The sequence below is a fragment of the Bemisia tabaci genome, chromosome 5, assembly GCF_918797505.1.
Source record: "Bemisia tabaci chromosome 5, PGI_BMITA_v3".
Lineage (NCBI taxonomy): Eukaryota > Metazoa > Arthropoda > Insecta > Hemiptera > Aleyrodidae > Bemisia > Bemisia tabaci.
This window is the reverse complement of record NC_092797.1, coordinates 28,912,458-28,937,118: the sequence shown is the minus strand read 5'-3', so window position 1 is coordinate 28,937,118 and position 24,661 is coordinate 28,912,458. Positions and strand designations below refer to the sequence as shown.

The following is a 24,661-nucleotide window of genomic DNA, read 5'->3' as shown; positions in this document are numbered from 1 at the left end:
TCTCTTTGCAGAGCTGTTGTTACAAACTGATAATGCATATTATCACTGTATTCTTTGATTTTAAATATAAGTTTTCTTTTTTTCGTGTGTGTAATTAATCTATTGTTTGTCCTGTAAACAGCAATCCTGAATGTTTTACAACCATTCAAAGATGAAATGCACCTAGAACTAACAAAGAAGTTAAGTGCGACTGATTCATTGCTGAAAGAAAATATCTCTAAGATGATGACTAGTAAAGTAAGTATTTTCATTCATTAATGTGAGTTATAGTTATGAGTCTGCATATAAATATTACTGTTAATTAGCCTTATCCACATACATATTCTACACATACATATACTCCAGTAGCATAACCACATTCCATCTTGGTCTTATCTGATCTAGTAGACTAATGGAAAACATCAGCCGACAGACGGAATTAAGTCTTAGCCTGTTGTATATTGGACGGAAAAGGACTTTTTTTAGGCACAATCATTTCTGAAAAAATATTTATGTCATAATCCTGGGACACCATGGTGTCTCAATATAGAAGTACATAGTACCTGATCGTTATGAAATCTTGTATTTTCTCTCTAAATTAAAACTATTCAAATTCGCCTATCCAAGATTTTATCAATAGCGGTCATGCATTCATTTTAAAACCAAACTTTTCTTATCAATTTCCTTTTTCCTTTTAGCATGTCTTTTTTAATTTCAATTTCAGGGTGTAATGGAAGTATTAAGTAATTCATTAATGGTATCATTAACGCCAGCTATCAATCAGTGTATCCATGATATATTTACCGCCATTGGACTTCCCACAATAGAGAAGACGTGCCAGACTATGTTCTCTCAAGTGAATAATGCATTCAGCAAAGGTGTTAAAGAATGTAAGTACCAAACAATGAAAATGCAAGTTGCAAAAAGTTCCCAAACCACAATTTTTTTTTTTAATTTGATGTTTTTTCCTTGCTTAAAATATCCAATCTTGCGCAATTTTTTGAAATATGAACCACAGGAAGAAGCAAAAAATAAGAAAGTTGTCAGGTGTGTAAATTACCCCCTCACTAAAGATTTGTCCCATTTTTGGTGCAATCCTCGGATTGCGAGGTCAAGCATCATTTGCACCCTTCAAAAAAACTTTGCATTGTTAATACCTAGGACCTAGGAAGTCGCACAGAATAATTCTGATTAAAACTTGTCTTTCTCGAAAGGAAAAGTAATGCTCTGTTGAATCTTTACTCTTTCTCACTTCAGAGATTTGAATGGTCACCAGGAGCCATGTCAAGACACTTTTGGAATGCAAGAGCAAAGCCAAGATGGAATTTAAACTGAATGATTTCAGTAAAGAAGTGTATAAAATTGCAAGATTTTACCGTAGTCTTTTTTCTCTGCCTACAGATTCCTAAAATCTGAGAAAAAATAATTAATTCAGTGGATGACTCTGTTTTATCTTTTATTTCAGATGCAAATATTTTAGACCAGCACTCACGAGATTCGTTGAATCTGAGTTCAGAATCAGCCAGCCAAATCAAGGCATCCACAGAAGTCATGAAAACTGGGTTCCAGCAGATGACAATGGAGCTGAAAAAATCCTTAGCCAAGTAAGACAAATGTGTCAAGATTTGTAAACAGTGACCCTATCTTTCAAAATGCCCAAGTTCAGTTACATAAAACTGCATAGGTGATGCTTAATCGAATACCTTATGCTACATTGAACGTAAACCCTCACTTAATGCACCTCTAAATGATTTTACACGGTTTTCTATCAGCAAAACCTTTCCTCTTATACATGGAAAGTCTAAATAATTATATCTTAATCATGCAAGATGGGGGTCTTGTGAAATGATCTTGTGAAAATGTTGATCTGGTAAAAGTGGTAATATTTCTCCCAATTTTTCCTCAAGTTTTCAAAATTTAAGATGGCGGCGTCCTGAGTGCCAGACAATTTTCTTGAAGGTAATATAGGCAGTTACGAACTTCTTTAGCATCTAGAAATCGAAGAAAATTGGTTTGGTTCACAGGACAGAACATGACCTGAAAATTGTTGTGCAATGTAATTTTTGGGTACTGCATTAAAAATCCAATAAGTATATTATCTAGTGATTCTAACCTCATTTTAGCTTTAGACCTGAAGAATAGGTATTATTTCAATTTTTTTTTTTTTCCGAACATTAGATTGGAAGTTTCCTTGAACGACTCAATAATGAAGGGTCTGCAGTCACAGCAGATGACATTGCAGGAATGTGTTGTAAACACTGTTCGATCCTCAAGAGCGGTGACCCCAGTTGTTGATCTCAATCAGCATTTGCTCCACCTAGTTCAACAAAATCAAATTAATTCTGCGTTCCAACAGGTCAGTCATTCTACTATTACAACTAGAAATGACATTTTCAAAAACTTAATTAGTCACTCGATTTAACTTGAAGGAAATTTTGGAAGCTTAATGAACAATCAGACTAAAAAAAATTTTCCAAGTTATCCAACTTTGCCACTGCTTAGGTTTGTCTTATTTAATTATCCTGACTCCTTTTTTGTTTTTTGAAATTTTTTCCTCTTTTATGATCTAATTATTTAACATAAGTTCAAATCATTATGTAGATCATAAAAATGTTTTCATCTTGCGTTTCAATTCGTAAGGGTGTCTAGTTTGTTTTAAAATCGACTGATCCTCTTTTTCAGTTGTTAATTCAGTTTTTTCTTTTATGTCATGAGTTCTTATTTCAGAAGATTTGATGATTGTAACCTAACTTAAAATTCTGTGTTTCCTGTTACTTATTGCTAATCACAATTTTCAATTCCATTGCAGGCGCTTAATGCAAATGATCTGAGTCTAGTAGTTTTAGTATGCTCCAAAGTAGATCCTGATAAAGTATTTATGAGCACATCATGCCTTCTTCAACCACCAGTACTGTTGTCCTTAGTTCAGCAACTTTCAGCTGACATGACCTTAAACACGGATATTAAAATATTGTAAGTACAGACCTCATTCCTTTAGAACGTTTAATGGCAGCTGTACGATCATTGAAATCAGTTTTTTACTTTCATTTTAGCCTGTCATTTTAATTATAGAGGGTTAAAACTTTTTGGTAGGTGCCTCAGAGGTGCAATTCCAAGGTTCAGTTCTAATTTAGGGGTGCCTCTTTTTTTGTTAAGAAGCACTAAAAATGCTGAGAGGAGGAACAAGAATCTCAAGAGTCATCAGTTTCCCATGTTTTTGTCTCAATCCACGAAGAGATTCAGGACACTAGCACACAGTTGGGACAGTGATTTGAGCAAAATCTCAGATTAATTTAGGAGAGAGTTTTTTCGAGGGCATTAAATCTGTAGAGGGAGGCATGTCACATACTGGGGAACAACATATGAAAATTTAGGGTACCTCTGAGGATAGACAGAAATCGCTGTGTTTTAATGAAACTTTTTACTTGTTCTGGCAAGACTCTGTATTGAACCTTTTGGCCTTAAAAATCAATTATTTCCTGCAGGTATCTAGAGAAAGCTGTTTCTTATTTTGGAGCAATTCAGAACACACCCCAGTGGGATGCCTTGTCTGCTGCTCCTGTCCTGCTTAAAAATTTATCCATTCAACTCCACCAATTCATCACAAATAACAGCAGTCACAAGCTTGCATCGACCATGAGAATGATTCTCATGGCTATCAAAACTCTCATTCCTTGAATACCAATTCACTTCAATCAATCTCCATTTGACTATAATTGGTAAGTGTGTTCGTAATGTGTTTAAATCACTCCGTAACGTTATGTGCAAAGAATAGTGTGTTTACTTGTAAGCAGTCCCCATTTTTGCACTTCGAAAGTTTAAATGTCAAGTTCAGTGAAAAATTGAAGCATTTTATGCAAGCAGAGCGTGTGCCAGAATCTAATTCCAAGGAAATCATGTTCAAAGTTTTGAAACTTTACTTTATAAAATGCTGCGTGTTCAATACCCAGACGTTTCAAATTTGCTCTTCAGCTGTTTCCCACAATAAGCTTTTTCTTTTAACGCTACTATTGATAATAACGTTCAGGGTTTTCAGATTGACCTGGATCAGGTAGGATGGGACATTAAATGCAAAGAGTGGGGAACTGAAAGATTTTGCCAGAATTTTAAGAATTTTGGGGTTGCAGCCCAATTTCGCGCCATCAATAAATTTGATGAGGTTTGTGTTCACTGCAACACGGTCTTTAATGTATTTTAGATACAAGTTAAAATGCCATCACTGCTTGTATGTAATACTATAGTACTTGAAAGCTGTAACTCTCTCCATCTCCAGGTGGCCTAGCATAATTAGAACGTAATTAACTAACCTTTTTCTGCTGAAAATCATGGCTTCAGTGTTTGGCTTCGATATTTCCAGAGATAATTTGTTTATGAGAAGAGAGTTGATTGTAGAGAGATCCTCTTGAGATTCTGAAATTGCTAGGCCCAAGTTCTGGTTTTAGTTTATGAGAACAATGCTGTCAATGAATTCTATGATCATGCAGTGACTGAGGCATCGGTGTACAGATTTTGTGTATATTAGGTACAGTAGCGGGCTTAGGACTGAGCTTTGCATTAACCCTAGGTAGGAGATGCGGGGGCCAGAGGTCTTGCCGTTGAAATTGACAAAAATTACCTTGGTGTGGAAGAGGTTAAAAATTAAATTGACCATCTTGTCAGGGACTTCACACTCCTTTAGAGCTTGTCTTAGTTTATTTAAATCTACAAAATTGTAGGCACCTTTAATATCCAAAAATAGACAGACAAGGAAACCTTTCCTGGATATGCCATTTATTATGCGTTTATTCAGGGCACTGTGGTAGTCATTCAAAGATCGGAACTTTTTGAAACCATCTTGATGTGGGGACAACCAATTATTCTTCTCCATGAATCGCTCAAGATTATTCTTCAGCAGTTTTTCAAAGATTTTTCTAGGGAATGATAATAATGATATAAGTCGGTGAGATGTTGGTTGGTTCTCTGGTTTCATTGGTTTCAAGATACTTTTAATTATCACCTCATTCCATGACTTGGGGATGTTCTCAGTTGACAGAATTTGAACATAGGAATTGTACAAGCATTTGATGGCAACTTGTGGAAGAGCATTTAGGATTTTCTTGTTAATCTTATCTTTACCTGGACATTTATTTTTTATGTCATAAAACGATTGGAGGAACTCATCATATAACAGAGTAAGAAGTGGTTTAAGTTGGGAGTTTGAGGCTCCTCTGGAGGGGGGAGTTTGGTACACCATCAGGAGTGAGGTTTTTCAAACAAGCCCGGCACCACAATGAATCTTAGGCTTTAGTTGGCTCCTTGCAATGTTTCAGAGATTTTAGTCTTGTCCATACGCTAGTCCTTGGTGTGTTAATTGTAAGTGAGAAGCACATCTGTGCCAGCTTTTTCTTTGTTCTTCTTTGACTACAAGTTTAAATTTAGCAGCCGTTTCATGGTATATAGAGAGGTTTTCCCAGGAGTTATCAGAGTTCCATCGCTGAAATGCATTATCTCGAATGGTTTTTGATTTTTGCTGATTGGCATTTGGCGTTCCACCAAGGTACAAAATTGGATGTCTGACGCACAGGTGCAGGTTTTTTGGGTGGGCCAAAGGATCGTGCCTCTTCCATTGACTCTAGTGTAATGCCCTCCCACTCATCATAAGAGATTGAAGCTGGATCTTGGACTGATTCGAATCTCTTCCTCACCACTCTGGTGAACTTTTGGATGTGGATCGAGCGAGGTTTTTGGTCTTGGGTGTGGGCGTTCCGTATGGGAAGAGGATCGCCTGTTTGCAACTGAAAAGTGAGAGGATATTGGTCACTGCCTCCTGCGATTTGTTAAACTTGAAAGGATACTTTCTGGATGAGGTTCTGTTTAACTAGGACCATGTCATTAATCCCTGGTCTGCAAATCTTGGTTGCTCGTCTGGTTGGTACCAGATGCTGATTATTAGCTAGGACAAAGTTGTTGTCATAGGAAATATCAATTAGGAGTCTACCTTCATTGGTTGGATAAGTATAACTACAGGCAGGGTGTTGCGCGTTAAAGTCGCCACCCAGAATAATTTTTTCCCCATAAATGGTCCGGAGGACGTTCTCCAATGGACCAAAGTTCCCTTTGTAGAGTGGATGTTTGTAGAAATTAACTGGGTGGATTTTATCTAAGGGTCCAAGTTCTAGCTGAACTACTAAAATTTCTAACTCTATAATTACATCTAGACGATAGTTCAGGTTGTCGATCATTTTACTTGTGAAGGATGAATGGATCAACGTAAGGAGACCCCCTCCATTTCTAGCAGCTACACGTGGGCCTACTCCTCTGTCATTTCTATATGTTATGAAATTTTTGAGTTTGAAGTGATCTGCGCTCTTAAGCCAAGTTTCACAGAGCATGACAAATCAAATTGAATTTTGACATATGATGTTATCTAGATCGATCTATTACCTTTAGTTAGGACGCTATGTATGTTCCATGATAGGAAATTGAGGCTCATGATAGCAATTCACAATAATAGAAGTCAAGTTGTGATGGTTCAGTTTTTTTTCTTGTTACCTTTCCTAGAGGATTTTCTGGGCTGGGTCTTTGGTGACTTTTCCTCGTTCTGCGCAGGGATGAACTTTAGTCTTTCAGGGATTTTGATCTCCTTTGTTTCAGCTTTCTGGTTTATGTTCTCATTAGTCAAGAATTCCTGTGGCATCATTTCTCTTATAAGAATCTTGGTGGAGGATTTTCCAATTTCTGGGGAAGTTTCAGGATCCTGGTAGTCCATGTTAGTGTCTTTTGCCCTAAACGATCCTTCTGTAGGGGTAGGGCTGCTTGGAACGATCACTTCGTAGGCACCAACTTGATCGAGGGAGGCTGATGGGTCAAGATAGCGATCGTGTATCGCTCCACCGTTGTGATTCTCTTTAGGGCTGCTAATGGGTGATGGAGTCTTATTTTCTAGCTTCAGGGCTGTAGTCTTAGGGGCCTGTGTGGAGTTCTCCAAGATAATTTTGCTGGGAATGTCCGATTCTGAGTAACTACGACTGTAGATATTATGGTACAGCCAGTCTATATTGTTGGAGTTTGGGTAGCCCCAGGTGGGGTGCCGGGAATTGAAGTCTGCAGAGATGATTGTTATAAGATGGGTGGTGGGTTGCACACACTAAGAACGTAACACACTGGTTCGTGACTAAAGCATTTTATTGTACGAAATGCAAATAAAATGAACTGTCAAAAATACATGCCAAGACATGATCACAAGGAAGAGCAGGGATGGGAATCCATATCTGATGGATGATGACTATCGGTGAGAGGCGATGGGTAGTGACGTCATGATGACATCACCATCAAACACCTCCCCCTTTACACTTTTTTTTTAAACCGTCAGGGCACTGTAATTAAAAATTGATTTGAAACCATTGGGGCTTCATTTAAGAAATTTCCAAAAACACCATTGGGGTGTACAGGTTTAGATTTTAAAACATCATTGGGATGTACAGAGCTTAACATTGAAAACACCATTGGGGTGTAAAGAGCTTCATATTGAGAACACCGTTGGGATGTTGCTTGCAGTATTAATGGGCCTGTTGCAAACTTTTGCTAGAGCAAAAATAAGAGTTGTTTCTTATAGATAATGCCTCAAAAATCACGATGAGCGCATCGGCAAAGTCTGAAATGCACTCATAACTTCACAATCTGCGTAAGAAATTTGCGTTTTTTTAAGCTTCCCGCTTCAAAAACGATACTACGGCGCAGGTGAACATTTTGTTAGAGGAGTCGCTCCATCGTCGGCGATATTCATCATGGCCGACGCTTGCGCGCAGTTCCGCGAGTGATTCGAGGAGAGTTCAAGGTCAATCAATTCGGGCGTGGAAAACATGAACGTTAAAACACGCCGATTGTTATCTGGTCTAATCCAGTTCAGGTATTATCTCGTCCCATCACACCTGTTTTGGCGGATTGGCGTCGGCCATGATGAGTATTGCCGACGATGGAACGACTCCTTTTACACAATGTTCACCTGCGCCGTATCGCTTTTGAAGCGGGAAGCTCAAAAAACCGCAAATTTTTTACGCAGACTGTGAAGTTATGAGTGCATTTCAGACTTTGCCGATGCGCTCATCGTGATTTTTGAGGCATTATCTAGAAGAAACAACTCTTATTTTTGCTCTAGCAAAAGTTTGCAACAGGCCCATTACATTATTGCATTTTAGAAGTAATGAACTAAAAATTATAACACCATTTGGGTGTTGTCTATATTACTAATATTATTGTATTTTGAAGTAATGCGTTAAAAATTTTCTGACACCATTGCTAACAATATGACAGGAAGATCTCAGCAAGCCATAATTAATTTTTTAAGATGAGCTGAGATCATGATAAGGGAAAAATTAATAATTTAATATTAAAACAGTGATCTAAAATATTAAAACATGAAAACTATCAGTTTATCTGGAGATTGGTAAAAGCTGGAAGAGAGAGATAGCGAAAAAAAAAAATAAAATAAAAACTTAGCTGAACACATTCGATTTATGACAGGAAAATGCAAGTCAGCTTTTTGTATAAAAGTTTTAAGTACTCATTTTGACACAAAATTTGGGTCAGGCCTCTACCGTACACCTCGACCTAACAATAAGTTTCTCAGCCTTATAATAGTGGAACTTACTGGTGTTGAGGGTTGAGATTCTAGAGAGGAAATTGGTTGAATTGTAGTTTCAATTTAGTTATGTATAATTGTGATATCTAATTCACTATTATTGGTTGTTGACATATCAAGAGAAATTACACTTTCAGAGTCACTAGATTGTGAATCTTGATCCTGGAGCTCTGGATCAAATATCGTACATTTTTAGGGGCACTTTCAGTCACTGAATTCTACGACTCTATCCTGGAGCTCAGGATTGATTAAATTTTGATAAATTTCGGTTTTGTCGGGGCGGTCTATTGAGGGACGTTATTGTAGGAATAATATAATAAAACTTTATTATGCTCCTTTTTTTTTACAGTTTAACAAGATTATTTAGGGCTTCTTAAAATAAGTGCGAACAAAGTAAAAGAAAAGTAACATAATAAAACTACCCACTAAGGTTGGACCTTGTGTCGGGTTATTTATGGGGTTATTTATCGGTGATGGTGTGTAAGTTTGCTGTGATGTCGGAAGTGGGGGAGGGGGGTGGGAAACAAATCTGGCGTAGAAGGGTTGTATTCCTCTGGACTGACCACTGATGAGACCATGTACATAATTTGTGCCATGGTTTTTTGTAAGGTTTGCGGACTCAGTTGTTGTGCTGGCTGGAGGAGACTGTTGATTTGTGTGTGAGCGTTTTCGGATTGTTCTGATGAAGCCTTTGTTTCCCTGTTCACCGGTGAATGTTATATCATCTGGGCGAGTGAGTGGAGCGGTGTTAGTATTTCTGGGATTTCAAGTCCTAGTTCAACGAGCAGAGATTGTGTGGACGATCTTTCGGTTTTTGATGGCTTTGGTGCCGTGGATTCCGCTTGGTTTTCTGAGTACGGCTTTTTTTGCTGTTCGGACTTTTTGTGGGTATTGTGGGGATTTTTGTTGGATATTTTCGGTATTTTATATTTGTGCGAAAGTTTGTGGGTAGTGTCTGATTTAGTGCGTTTGTGGTGGTATTCAGAAAACGCACTAGGTTTTAATGGCACTGAAGTCGTAAGGTTGATGAGTGGTGCGGTTGAGTTAGAAACACGGTTATTTTTACTGGGCTTCGATTTAATTACTGAGGCGGGGGCTTTAATGAGTGGTGCGGGAGCCTATTTTACGCTTGCTTTATTAGTATGTCCCTTGTTATTTTGTTTGGCCGCACTGGGGTGAATTTTAGAGGTGGGGGCTTTGATGACCGGCGCGGGAGCTTTGATAACTGGCGCGGGAGGTTTTTGTTTGGTTGTTTTATTAGTAGATTTTTCACTGTGTTTGGTGGCACTGGGGTGAATCATTGAGGCGGGAGCTTTGATGACCGGCGCGGTAGCTTTGGTGACGAGTGTGGGAGTGTTTTGTTTGGTTGTTGCATGAGTTGGTTTATTTTCATTGTTTTTGGCAGCACTGGGGTGAAACACTGAGGCGAGATCTTTGATGACCGGCGCGGAAGTTTTGATTACCGGCGCGGGAGCTTTGATGACCACCGCGGGAGCTTTGGTGACAGATGTGGGAGTTTTTTGTTTGGTTGTTTCATGAGCATTAATTTTATCGATGACTATTTTCAGATCCTTTCCTCGTTTTGAGTTGGATTTGGAGTTCCATGAGGTGTGGTGGGCATTAAAATCACCACCTACAATGAAGTTGGGTCCCAATTGGTTGAACATAGTTTGCATGTGGTCTTGTGAGATGTGTGGAATAGATTTCTTCTTTGGTGGGATGTAGGCTGCAGCTATTGTGACCACTACAGCTTGAATATTTAATTTGATCGCTGTAACCATTGAGAGAGGTGATTGAAACGGTTGGATTTCGTAGTGAGGGATGGTTTCTGAGATTAAGATCCCAGTGCCACCACAAGATTTTCCCTGGGTCGGGTGATCAGTATGATAGAATTTGTAGTTTCTAATTTTGAGATAGGATTTTTCGCAGCAGTGCGTTTCAGAGATTAATAGTATGTCAAGTGAGTATTGATGGAGGTATAGTTCTATTTCGTTTCGTTTATGGATTAGTCCATTAACGTTGATGTGACCAATTCTGAGTAATTTGGTGTTCATGGTTTGGAGTTGATATTCATAAATTGAATTAGTGATGTCATTATTGACATTAACGTTTCAATTGTATTATTCAGTTTGTCGAACATGGCAGTCTGCTTGTCTAACAGTACTTCTATGTATGTTTGATCATTTGGTTGGTTGTTTTGTCGGGCATTTTGTTGTTCAGTTTGTTGTTGGTCGCTTAATCCTTTGTTCTGGTGTGTGGATTCGTTGTGGTGCTGACCCATTCGTCTGTTTGGAGGGAAATTATTGTTATAAGGTCTGGACCAGAAATTATCCTTATCGTTAATCATAGCAAACCACTCAAGATCCTCGATCTTTAGAAGAGTAGAAACACAACTGTATAATTCCTCAACAGACTGGGACAAGTTTCGAAATATAATGGATAAAGAATTAAAACTGAATTGCCGTCTAAAAACACCGAAGGACTTAGATGAAGCGCTCGACCACCTCTACCAAATATTGTATAAAGCTCTATCACACTCTACAATAAGACAAAAAACTCAACTACAACCTAAATACTACCCAGCAGAAATCAAAACACAGGTAAAACTCAAGAGACAAGCTAGATCCCATTACCTGAGAACCGGAGACCCCTCTGACAAAGCAAACTATCAGAGGGAAGGACGAAAACTATCACGCATATTAAGAAATTATACCAACGATTCATTCAATGCCAAATTATCCGAAATCAATTATAAAGAAGATACAAATTATTCCTCATTCAAGCTTACTAAATCAATTACAAAAAAACCTCAGGTTATGCCACCCCTACTTACAACAAAAGGATGGATAAATGATCCTAAAAGTAAAGCCAACATAATGGCACAGCACCTTTCTTCAGTGTTTCAACTTAATGTAATCCACAACCCAGACTTTAACGAGGCAATTGAAGAATCTATCAAAGAAGACCCCCAATATACTTCACCTCTCCAACCCACAAATCCAAGGGAAATGAAGGCTATCATTGATCAGCTCCCAAACAAAAAAATTCCAGGCAAGGACAATATTGGTTATGAAGTCCTCAAGCAACTACCCCGTAAGTCAGTAGTGTTTCTAACTTCATTTATAAATCAAACCTTTAAACTTGCATACTTCCCTGAGAAATTAAAAAACTCATCTATAATGATGATCGGTAAATCCGATAAAGATCTCAAGTACCCATCTTCTTACAGACTCATTAGCTTGCTCTCCAGCATTTCCAAGCTTTGGGAAAAGATACTCCTAAAACGCCTCCAACTTGAAGTTGACAAAATCATCCCTTACTATCAATTTGGCTTCAGAAAAAATCACTCAACAATAGAACAAGTACACAGATTTGTTGAAGCAGTCACTGATGCGCTAGAAAAAGGGGAATACCTTGGAGCAGTGTATTTAGACATATCCCAGGCCTTCGACCGAGTATGGCACCCTGGACTACTCCATAAAGTAAAAAAAATGCTCCCAGACTTCTTCAAAATCATTAAATCCTACCTAGCTGATAGAAAATTTTCAGTCAAAGAACAAGGTGAAGAGTCTAAAATCTACAACATATTGGCAGGAGTGCCGCAAGGCAGCATACTTGGACCCATTCTGTATCTCATATACTCAGCTGACATGCCAACCCCCAAAGATCCTGAAATCAAAATTGGAACCTTCGCTGATGACACCAACTTCGCCAAACAGCACATAGACCCGTTCATGGTGACAGAGGCTCTGCAGAACTACTTGGATGATGTAGAAGTCTGGGCACACGACTGGAAAATTAATCTAAGTCAGCCAAAATGTGCGCAAGTAACATATACACTCAAAAAAAGAGATCCTCCTCCACCAACCCTTAATCAAGAATTTATTCAAGTTAAAGATTCATATAAATATCTTGAAGTCCACCTCGATAAGAAGCTCACATGGAAAAACCACATCAAAGCCAAAAAAGAGCAAATCAAAATCCTTCTCACCAAATTCTACTGGCTATTTAAAAAGAAACATCTGTCCTACAAAAATAAAGTGCATATATATAAAACTGTAATAAGACCAGTCTGGGCTTATGGATGCCAACACTGGAGTACGGCCTCCAAATCAAATATCAAGATCATTCAGACTTCTCAAAATAAAGCACTGAGGATGATCTCCGGAATGCCAAAATACGTTAACAATAACATAATAGCTCGAACTGCCAACATCGAACCAGTCCAAGAATACATCTCAAAGCTCAAGAAAAAATATGTGACCAGACTGAGCAATCACCCAAATTTTGCAGCCATCAACCTACTGGATAACAGTCAAGAAGTGAGAAGACTCAGAAGGGCTCATTTCTTTGACGACCTATAAAGCCACGAGACAACTCGAATTTTCGCGGCACACAGTCGCAAAACATCAATCATTCACGGAACCTCATGATTCGGCTCCCTGCCTGATGATCATTGACATATAATACAATCTAGACCGCGCATTGGGCCCGACTTTAGGCGGGGAAGGTAAGACAGCTAGGGGGGTAAAGACGCGCCTTCAGCCTAGTTGATACCGCTGGATATACGAGCTAAGTGTACCGAGACCGTGATAACAATAATGACGTATGAATTAGCCTCGTACTCGTGTATCAATTTAGTGTCGCAGTTGTTCTCTCGTAGTAATGAGGGTTTCACTGCTTCGAATTAACTATTCTTGAGAAAAGAAAGATTATTATGTCAGGAAGAAGTAAATTCATTTTTAGCAAATATTTTAACTGTGATCTTGATTGACCATTTGATGAAGGAGGAAAGAACTATTTCACCAGAAAATGTAGAAAATGAAACACTTGGGGGTGAAACAATGTGTAATTTAAGTTCACATTATAAAATTGATTCTACCAGTGATGAGAAAAGCTGTCTTTAATTTTAAAAAAGAACAAGAGAGGAAAGTCGAACTGCTTTTCACATGAACTTGTGTTCTCTGTAAAAGGCAGATTTTTCAACTTTTTCCCGAGATTGGGATGTTCCTCTTAGTATTAATAATAATTTTGCTCGCTGTCCGTAAGAAGTCATGCATGAAAGAATGAGCCAATATTTACACTTAGGAGCAGCATTATGAAATAGACTTTCAATTTTTGTGGAAAATAGGAAAGGATAATCCTGATTACATTGACATTTAAAAAAAAAAAATAATAATAATAGGATTTTCAGGGTGAGAAGATGTTTCCAGCTACTACCTCTCTTTGACCAATTTTGCTTTGTAGTCTGTTGCAGCGCATCAAAGCTCTGAAATGCCTTAAAACCTAATTTTCAAAAAACAAATGGACGGATTTATGCTAAAAGGAACTATGTTACACGCAAACCCTGTGCACATAGTTCCTTTTAACATAAATTCATCCAAATCTGATTTGTGCAGCATAATATAGTTTCTCTTAAGGATTGTTAGCAAATGAGGAAATTAATAAAAGGAAACTTTTGTGAGTAGTTATGAGGTGGTATAATTCTTTGAAAGGAAATGAAAAGGAAAAATTAATAATCCTGAAAAAGAGAAATTAAAGTTTTTTTCCCACTGAAGAAGAAACTCATGAGAAGAATGAAGGCAAAGAAATGAGGAATAGTGGGGAGTTTCTTTAACCATTTTATTTTTATTTTGAAAATATATTCTTACAGCAACCATGGTAATCTTAATTGTATTATGTATTGCTTTCAGTCTTAAAATTAGGTACTTGATGACATGAGAATCGACAAATGATTATTTGCAATTAGGAAACAATAATGCTAACAATTAAATGATAAAAATTAATAATGACTTCTGAGGTAACAATCTTTCAAATGATAGCTTGCTTCAGTTTGGTGGGTGATGTAGTAGGGTGCGTCAAAAAAAATGAAAGTCTGAAATGTTCCGCTCCCCAGGCGGCAATCGATGACGTTTGGTAAAAAAACTTGTTTGCCAGAATTTGGGCCAATATCAACCATTTTAAATGGTGCCAAAGGTCAATTTTGTGATGAAATTATGATATTTTGGTTTAGACCTTGATTTCGCACAAAAAACTCGATTTTACGCTGAAATCGTGCGTTTACGAGAAAAATGCCAAAGAACTCGACTTGTAGAGGATGAAATTTTACACTAGGAAGACGTCTTGTAACCGATAAAAATCAAATTGAACTAGAAAAACTCAACTCGGTATTTATTTTTTTGGTCCTCAGAATTTCCGAGGTCTTAGAAAGTAGAGGTGTAAAAGACTCATTTTTCACGAAAATAAGTCGAAAGAGGGTGTAAATGAACTGTAGGTAAGTGTTGAGGATGCAAATGTCATCAGAACTTCCTCAGTTTCAAAAAACGTTCCAACTATTTTGCACAATCCTCCAAAAAGTGCACGGCTCGAGAAGCAGGATCGTGCTATAATAGTAAGGGGAAAGAGCGGTTTGACCGGGAAAAATTGCGTAACAAACTTTCCCAATGTAATCGTCATCAGTAGGTCCCCCTGAACAACTTCCTAAAAGTTAAAAATGGCCCGACCCCGGAATACCCCTCAAAAAAGTTAAAATTGAAAATGGCGGCCGTAATAAGAGGGTCCGGGAAATCGGTATTTTAAAATGCTCATTCTGTCTCATCATGTGAGGTATCATTTCCTATGTAATTTTGGTCGCAGATTTCATAAATGAATTCCGCACGGCCCCTTCTAAGCTTACGTTTCTCTCGGTAGTCGTATGTTTCCTTTATTTTTCTTTATTAAATACATTTATAACATCAAATTTAAGTTTCTCGGCCATAAATACATGAAAATAAAGACAATTCACTTTCCTTGTTCCTTCGGTGAATATTTAAAAAAAAATGCAACCTCCTGCCTTTCACATTTGGCCGCCACCTTTGATTTAGAGCGCCCCCTTTGGCCGGAGGGCCTTGTGGAATTCATTTATGAAATCTGCGACCAAAATTACATAGGAAATGATACCTCACATGATGAGACAGAATGAGCATTTTAAAATACCGATTTCCCGGACCCTCTTATTACGGCCGCCATTTTCAATTTTAACTTTTTTGAGGGGTATTCCGGGGTCGGGCCATTTTTAACTTTTAGGAAGTTGTTCAGGGGGACCTACTGATGACGATTACATTGGGAAAGTTTGTTACGCAATTTTTCCCGGTCAAACCGCTCTTTCCCCTTACTATTATAGCACGATCCTGCTTCTCGAGCCGTGCACTTTTTGGAGGATTGTGCAAAATAGTTGGAACGTTTTTTGAAACTGAGGAAGTTCTGATGACATTTGCATCCTCAACACTTACCTACAGTTCATTTACACCCTCTTTCGACTTATTTTCGTGAAAAATGAGTCTTTTACACCTCTACTTTCTAAGACCTCGGAAATTCTGAGGACCAAAAAAATAAATACCGAGTTGAGTTTTTCTAGTTCAATTTGATTTTTATCGGTTACAAGACGTCTTCCTAGTGTAAAATTTCATCCTCTACAAGTCGAGTTCTTTGGCATTTTTCTCGTAAACGCACGATTTCAGCGTAAAATCGAGTTTTTTGTGCGAAATCGAGGTCTAAACCAAAATATCATAATGTCATTACAAAATTGACCTTTGGCACCATTTAAAATGGTTGATATTGGCCCAAATTTTGGCAAACATGTTTTTTTACCAAACGTCATCGATTGCCGCCTGGGGAGCGGAACATTTCAGACTTTCATTTTTTTTGACGCACCCTAGTGATGTAGTCATGTATGAGTCATTCAAATTTTCATCCCTTGTGACATTCTCGCTCGTACTGCGACATTCCTGTAAAACGTAAAGTAACAAAGCAATATAAATACTGCAGTGTGAAAACCTAGGGGAAGTTGAACCTTAATTCGTGTGAATTTTGAATTTCACGAACTTTAAAGACTAGAGACATTGTGAATGTACCTGCATCGTGGGTGGAGGCACCCACTGGGCCTTGATTCTTATGAAAGCTTCCACTGAAGAAACCCAGGGGGAATCAATGCAGTCATCACAAGGGAGTGAGAGGATGAGTTTATGGCTGTGCATTATAGAGCAAAAATTCTTCTGAGTCTACTGGGAGAGGCTCGCATCAGGTTTATGGCCTGTCGCAAGTTTCCACCTAATTTTTGGAGGAAGCTCTGGAAGTCAGGATGGTCAGTGAACTTGAAACGAGTCTCCTGGTGCTCTTTTACGGTCGGGAACTGTAGCTTTTGAAGAGTACACTGTTGAAAGCTACAGCCTGAATTCAAGGCAGTTTATATTACTTGTACATAGTTTTCTGTCAAGATAGTATAAATCATTGTGCCAGCAACTTGGCTGATAAACAAAACAGACATGATTTTAAACAATCAAAGAGGTTGGATGGAAACTGTCGCCTTATTGCTCAGTCAGGTATTTTCGTAACCGCCTTTTGATTAATGGAAATAGTCAAAGTCAACATGAAACCTATGCAGTTTTGATAGAATGAGACATTTTCAGCTTATATGAGATGGATTTTATATTTAAACAGTTTACAAAAAAAACTTGAATATAAAGGAGTACATACCTTAACTGTGCACTCTGCAAGGGCAGGAAAAATTGTTGGCACAGCTCTGGAAGTCAGGATGGTCAGTGAACTTGAAACGAGTCTCCTGGTGCTCTTTTACGGTCGGGAACTGTAGCTTTTGAAGAGTACACTGTTGAAAGCTACAGCCTGAATTCAAGGCAGTTTATATTACTTGTACATAGTTTTCTGTCAAGATAGTATAAATCATTGTGCCAGCAACTTGGCTGATAAACAAAACAGACATGATTTTAAACAATCAAAGAGGTTGGATGGAAACTGTCGCCTTATTGCTCAGTCAGGTATTTTCGTAACCGCCTTTTGATTAATGGAAATAGTCAAAGTCAACATGAAACCTATGCAGTTTTGATAGAATGAGACATTTTCAGCTTATATGAGATGGATTTTATATTTAAACAGTTTACAAAAAAAACTTGAATATAAAGGAGTACATACCTTAACTGTGCACTCTGCAAGGGCAGGAAAAATTGTTGGCACAGCTCTAGAAGTCAGATGGTTTCGTCCAGAGGGATTGCCCGGTACCATAAACCTTTGCTCAAAATGAATCTCGCACACTGTGCTGGATTTTGACGGTGTCCTTGCAACATTTTTCCCAAGATTTTTGATCCCAGATTTCTAATCAGCCTCACGGATTGCAGTGACCCATTTTTGAGCTCTGTCTGCATCTTGTGGAAACCTAAAATGAAGAGGATGATGAACCTTACTGTACCGTTTAAAGTAAGAATGTGAGAACTTCATTGCAATCAATGAGTAAATCAGATGGTTAATATGCAGGAACAACAGGTTGCAATTTTCTCTCAAGCTCCTCATCCGCATTTCCAAATAAGGGGGTTTTTATTATAGTTGAGAGTATACTTGAAAGGCTTCATCTATTAAACTGAGTTCCATGGATGTAAGCAGATGTACAACCCAGGACCGTGCTTACGAATGGGCCTTTAAGGAATCCCTCTCCCTTTGAAACTTACCATAGACTTTTTTACATTACATAATGTTCCTAAAATTCAGGCCTAAGGAACAAGCCTTTTAACTCTCTTGATTGAATTACATATGTAGTTCTTTCCTGAAGCAGCATCTAGGAAAATTGTACGCACTGATCAAATTTTAGGCCACATCGCCCTAATGAGCTGTAGTTTGGTTGAGGTTTTGTGACTCTCAAAAACGCTGCCACTCTTCAGTCCTTACAGCTATGGGAGTAATTTCGAACAATATATAAGTCAGAGCAAATTACCTGTAAAATCTCAACAGTCTGCCTTTAGATTCTTCCAAATTTCTTTGAGTTTCGGGCTTCGAGCGGATTTGCCCACTTCTGTGGTAGCACCCACCAACCCAGCACATAACCATTTTGAACACCACCGATCACAACTTCCACCTCATTTCAATTATTGAAATCACGATCACGACCACAATGAATTAACAACAAAAGCAAAAACAATTATTACACGACAAAGTTGACTAGATCTTCAAATGCTTCTCCATTACGCATCAGCACGTGTTCGTTCGCAGTAACAACCATAACAACGTATACCGGCACAGGCGACCAACCAGGCGACAGATTTCTCTTATCTGGGTACACTTAGCATGCAATGCGGGTTGCCTATCTATCGTCTCACTGAAATCTCCGAATGCGCGGTCTAGATTGTATTATACGTCTATGCTGATGATCCATCACCCTCTTTTCCTTTCCTCTCACACAAGCCATCTTGGCATTGTATTATCCTGCACTCTCTCATCAAACTCACTGATCACAACAATTTAGAAGTCAAGGTTGGGAAAAGCATATTGATGATCGTGAGGAGTGGGGGTAGTTTCCTTGGTCGTAGCAGTTCTGATACCGGCTTTTTTGGCGAATGAGCAGCCTTTGTAATTAGCTGGGTGGTCCAGTTGGCAATTAACGCATTTGGCGCCGCTTTCAGTTTTGTCACATTCAGAAGATTTATGATTGTTTAAGCACTTAACACACCTATAAGGTAGTGAGCATCGAGCCTGGACATGTCCATAGCGTTGGCAACGCTTGCATTGCGGCTGCCAGATCGACTTTTTTGGTGCTTCGACCTTTATAACCTGATGTAAAATACCCGTAAGGTTGAGCACCTCTTTCACGCCTTCGGTTTTAACCAGGTCGACGAAAACTAGCTGAGTTGGCTGTAACCTTTTGAGGAGCTGATTGTCAGCTCCTTGTGTCGGATCTTTGACCTTTCTAGCTGCTCTATGGACTCTAGTGACCTGGAATCCCTTGGCCTCTAGATCTTCCCTGATCTCTTGCTCGGTTACCGACACATGGATACCCTTAATAACTATTTTAAAAGGCTTTTCTGATGTCAATTGGAAGTAAAAGAATTCTTTCCCGGCGGCTTTTAAAGACGCCTGGACTCTGGTGAACTCTGGGATGGTCTCCAGTCGGAGCTTTAGGAATCCGTCATTGGTAAGTTTAGAGGAGTAATTTTTGCATTCAAGATTGTCAAGGTATTTAGTAAATGCTGACATTGAGTCAGGTTGACTGAGAAAGATGGGTCTTGGTTTGATGATGGGGGTATCTTCTGATGGTGTTCCATTTGTTAATATATTGAATGTATTATGGGTGGAGGTGGGAGTTATGGCTTTAGTATGTGTTGGTCTACTGGTCTTAGTGGGTTGCTGCCAACCTAGATCAGATATTTTTCGGACGTAGTAATTGGTTTATTCGTCTCACCATTTGACTGTGTAGCTTGCTGCCTTGGATGAGTATCTTGCGGCTTTGGTTTCTTCTTTGGTTCCATTCCCAGGGTTGTATTTTGGGTGAGGACCGTCTTTTTTGAAGTCAAGTTATCTGGGATTATCAGTGCTTTGCATGAGGGGCATTCTCTATGCTTAGAGGGGGTGCTTTTGATAGCTGCGATTTGAAGGAACTGGCACTTTACGCACTTGTGTGCGAACGCCCCGTGGTTACAGGTTAGATAGTTTAACAAGGAGCTCGGTTGGGACCGCGTCATTCACTACTTCTCACGAAATTCACAAAAGTGTCCTCACAGTTAGTGTTCCCCTTTGTCATCCACACAGCTAAAAACATTATTAATGTTGATCGCGTGAATAACCTCAAAAAAAAAAAAAAAAAAAATGTTTCATGAGCTGCTTTATTTTTATTGTTTTTGGCAGCACTGGGGTGAAACACTGAGGTGAGATCTTTGATGACCGGCGCGGAAGTTTTGATTACCGGCGCGGGAGCTTTGATGACCACTGCCGGAGCTTTGGTGACAGGTGTGGGACTTTTTTGTTTGGTTGTTTCATGAATTGCTTCATTTTCATTGTTGTTTGAGGATCCGACCGAAAATCGCACTCAACGGTGAGAATTTGACTTAGAGAAAAACCCCCCGTTGGATTTCCGCCCGGTTCCTATATCCGGTCAGCGCGAATTATCAGCGCACCCGCAGGCGTGCTGGGTTCGGGCTGCGATACTTTACTCGAGAGTCAGCGCAGATCGGCAGCGCACCAAGCAGCGTGCTGAGATTTGTGCTGGATGCTTCGAGGAGTATCGGACCTGTAAAGGTGGATCGATAATGCTGAAGGCAAGTGTAAGTTTCATCAATTTATTTCAGGAGTTAGTACATCAAGCAGATAGGCTAACTCGGCAGTGGACTTGTGCCTCCAGGAGCTCGCGTGTTTCTCCAAGAGGGTGACGACGGGAACTGACGGGCCAAGGGTGGGCCCGGCGCGGCCAAGGGCTGGTGCCTCGGCGCACAGCGCATGCGCACTCCAGTCAAGGCTAGAGTGGGGGTGAGTTTGTGGAGCTGCAGGGACGCGGAGGTCCCGGCAGGAGTGTGAGAGAAGGGGGGGGGGGGGGCTGGATACAACCGTCCACCACCGAGTTGCCTGAACTACAAAAAAAGTGCGAAATAAAAATTCTTTAAATCTCTATACAATATTCAACATCCTCCCGCCCGCGAACACGTCCGGGTTCGCAAATAATGAGTTTGTTTCTTACGGATGTGAGCTTTAGAGGGTCAGCGATCCGTTTCTCTCTTTTCGTTCCATCTTTTTTCTATGTTGAAAAAGCATTCTTCTTTTTGCTTGTTGTCTTTTTCGGCATTTTCTTCCTGTGGGCTTCCTCTTCCCTTGACGTTGGATCCCGGCGGTGCATGTGGCGTCTTCGACTTGGCTACCGCTGATTGTCATGAGGTGTTCAGCGTTGTCTTCTCCACCGTTTTGACTTTCCGAGGATCTCACTGTTTGAATGGAGAACTGATCGGAGGGTGAGTCACGTTGGCGGCATTTCTGGATTAACGGCCAGTGCGCATCAAATAGTCGTCGCGATTCTAGAGGGGTTAATGGCCAGTTCACAGGCCTAGAGTTGGGTTCACTTTCACTTCGATTGGGTTGAGGCTCCTCAATTTCGGACCAGGGCGTCATCATGTCGAGTATGTTTTCTTCGTGCACTATTGAGGATTCATACGTTGCGTTACGCTCCCGCCACTCCTGGAGCGTGATTTTTCGGCGTGGCTGATCGAAAGCATTCCAGTCCACATCAAAATCTCCTCGCATGTTACGCAAGGTGAAGTTCTCGTACCAACTTGACTTTTCCATCGCACAAGCGCGCACAGAACAGTAAAAACACAGGAAAGATGAGGACACTCGGACGTTTCGGTGGGTACTGAGCTGGTCCTGAGCCGTTGACGATGATCATAGGTCTTCTTTTTCACACACGTGGTGAATTTGAGCTGGACGAGTGAGAATTAAACGAGGAGTCCAGGGTAGTTTCTCTTCTCTTTTTTTGACTAGGCTTAAAAGTGACCGTGGGTAAAGTGACATTTATGGGTTTCAGATGGAGCAGAGTGTGAGTCCTGCATCCCGCAGTAAACCGGTGCATGGGACCATGTGTTGCGGCAGCGGGGGAGTGGGAGTGAGAATGCTCTCACTGGTTCGGCAACGGATAAATTTTTACGGCCGGACGCTTCAGGGTGCCCCGAGTAGTTCGGACAGTGACTACCCTGACAATGCCGTCCTTCCCGTGGTGAAGTTTGTCAACGATGCCTTTTTTCCAGCTTGTAGGCGCTGTTCCATCAGCGATGAGGACCGCTGAGCCAATTTTCAAGTCTTCCTGGCGTTGTTGCCATTTTGATCGCTGTATTAAAGTATGAAGGTAGTCTCTTGACCAAATTTTCCAAAACTGCTGCGTGATTTTTTGCGTCAACTGCCAGCGAGACAAGCGGTTCGTTACTGTGTCAGAAAAGTCATACTCGGGTACGGCTAGTAAGGGGGCGCCGATCAGAAAATGGCCTGGAGTCAAAACGTCGATTTCAGAGGCGTCAGAGGAAAGATGGCACAATGGCCTGGAGTTCAGTAGAGCCTCAATTTTGACGAACACCGTGTTGAGTTGTTCAAAAGTTAAGGACTGCTCTCCTATGACACGCTTCAAATGATACTTGGCCGCAGCAATGCCTGATTCCCAAATTCCTCCAAAATGTGGGGCAGAGGGTGGAATAAATTTCCACTCAATTTGCCGAGATGCCAGTTGGTCATCGATAAGCAGCTTTTGCGTGAGCAAAAACTCATAGAGCTCGGATAGATGACGTTTGGCCCCGGTGAAGTTTGTGGCATTATCGCTAAAAATTGTGCGGCATAGGCCGCGTCTGCCGACAAAGCGGTCGAGTGCAGCAAGGAAGGCCTCCGTTGTGAGGTCGCTGACCACCTCTAAGTGTACGGCTTTGGTAGCCATACAGACAAAAAGGCATAAGTACCCTTTCGTTTTCCTAGGATTTCTCCGATTATGTTCTTTGAGTTCAAAAGGGCCTCCAAAATCCAGACCCACTTCTAAAAACACCTTTGTAGGGTTGACCCGACAGGAAGGCAAGTCTCCCATCAAGGGCGCGGCATTTGAAGGTTTAACTTGAAAACAAGGGAGGCATTTGCTCAGTCTTGAGCGAATGATTTGGCGAGCGCAGGGAATCCAAAATTGGCGAGCTAAGAGAGATTGTAGCAATCTTGGTCCAGCATGTAAGTATCGTTGATGAAAACAATCGATGAGTAAATTTACCAAATGGTCACTTTTTGGTAATAAAATCGGATATTTAGTGCATTCCGGTAATTTCGTGTTGCGCAACCTGCCCCCGACCCTGAGCAATCCATCATTTTCAACAAAAGGTTGCAGGTGTCCCCAATTTTTCGGCATTTGGCCTTGCCTCAAAAGCTTAAATTCGGCAGCAAAGTGTTTACTCTGCACTGCTTTGATGAGGCATGTAAGGCTGTCTCTAAGTTCTGATACGGATAAGGTCGGTGATTTTACCCGGTTGTCAGGAGTTCGTTTCCAGTTCTGAGCAACACGCAAAATCCATGCAGTGACACGCTGCAATTTATTCCAGTTCGAGTATTGCGGTATCAACTGTTCCCAAAAGGTGGGATTAATCACTATCAAAACCACGCTAGACTTTTTTCTAGTGGTCTCAGCAAAATTAGGCCATTCATCTATGGGATCAGATAAAAATGGCGGTCCCGTAAACCACATCGGGTGGTTTACTAATTCGTCGGGAAAACACCCACGTGACCCTAAGTCACTGGGATTCAACTCCGAAGGAACATATTTCCATGCGGATGGTTCGAGCCTCTCGAGTATGTAGGTAACTCTGTTGGCTTCGAAGGTCTTCAATTTGCAAGGCAAAGTTTTGATCCAGTCTAGAACTACCTGAGAGTCAGTAAAAGCGACAATATTATGAATTTCAATGACGTCACTAAGTTGCTCCTTCAAGTGGATTAGGAGAGTAGACAATAATTGTGCTCCACATAATTCTAGTTTAGGGATCGAGATTGTCTTACACGGAGCAACTCGTGTTTTGGCGCCAATCAGAGACACCTTGGCTGCATTGTCAGACTGAGACCTCAAGTAGACGGCCGCAGCGTAGCCAAGTTGTGAGGCGTCTGAAAAGCCAACAAGGGCGTGCGAAGTAGCGTCAGGCAAGGTGACGCACCTCTCAATTTGAAGTAGGCCGATTGACGGCAGTCCCTTGTAAAACTCCAACCACTCCGCCTCCAAAACCTGTGGCAGTGGGTCGTCCCATGCCAGGCCCTCTATCCAAAGTTTTTGCATGATGCTCTTCGCCTTAAAAACAACTGGCGAAATTAACCCAACAGGGTCGAATATTCTAGCAACATGTGACAAAATATTCCGTTTTGTAATGATATGTGTTGAAGTTTTCACCACATAGTAGAAAAAGTCCAATTTTGCATTCCAGTGAATGCCGAGAATTTTTGAAATGGCCGCTGAAATATCAGTTAGGTCCAATGAAGTGACGCAGTGTTCCGGTGGCACATTTTTCAAGATTTCGGGGCAGTTGGATGCCCATTTTTGGGGCTCAAAACAGCCTGCTCTCAGGAGCCCAATAATCTGATGTTGCAGCTCGAGCAGGAGTTTCGCGTCGGGTGCGCCCGTTGCTAGATCGTCGACAAAAATATCCCTGCAAAGAACCCTTGAAGCCAAGGGGAAGTTTACACCCTCGTCGATTGTCAACTGTACTAGCACACGCTGTGAGAGAAACGGCGAGGATGTGAGACCGTAAGTCACGG

The 24,661-nt window shown here is 40.4% G+C and overlaps 2 protein-coding genes across 3 annotated transcripts in view; one reads left to right on the top strand and one right to left on the bottom strand.

The window, feature by feature from the left end:
• The window catches only part of Ge-1 (Enhancer of mRNA-decapping protein 4 homolog Ge-1), a 51,466-nt gene that overhangs the window by 18,945 nt on the left and 7,860 nt on the right, over positions 1-24,661 (top strand). For both annotated transcript variants that reach the window (XM_019052658.2, XM_019052659.2), the window contains exons 16-21: positions 122-237; positions 704-869; positions 1,445-1,583; positions 2,158-2,335; positions 2,789-2,952; positions 3,465-3,698. In XM_019052658.2, the coding sequence (XP_018908203.2) occupies positions 122-237; positions 704-869; positions 1,445-1,583; positions 2,158-2,335; positions 2,789-2,952; positions 3,465-3,657 (956 nt within the window). In that variant the 3' untranslated portion in view covers positions 3,658-3,698. The remainder of the gene's footprint in view (positions 1-121; positions 238-703; positions 870-1,444; positions 1,584-2,157; positions 2,336-2,788; positions 2,953-3,464; positions 3,699-24,661) is intronic.
• Positions 14,208-24,657, bottom strand: LOC140224618 (uncharacterized). Its single transcript, XM_072300510.1, has 2 exons — positions 17,567-24,657; positions 14,208-16,365 (listed from the first exon to the last, which is right to left on the bottom strand). Exon 1 carries the CDS (start codon positions 24,183-24,185, stop codon positions 22,017-22,019), a length of 2,169 nt encoding a protein of 722 aa, XP_072156611.1. The 5' UTR covers positions 24,186-24,657; the 3' UTR covers positions 14,208-16,365; positions 17,567-22,016.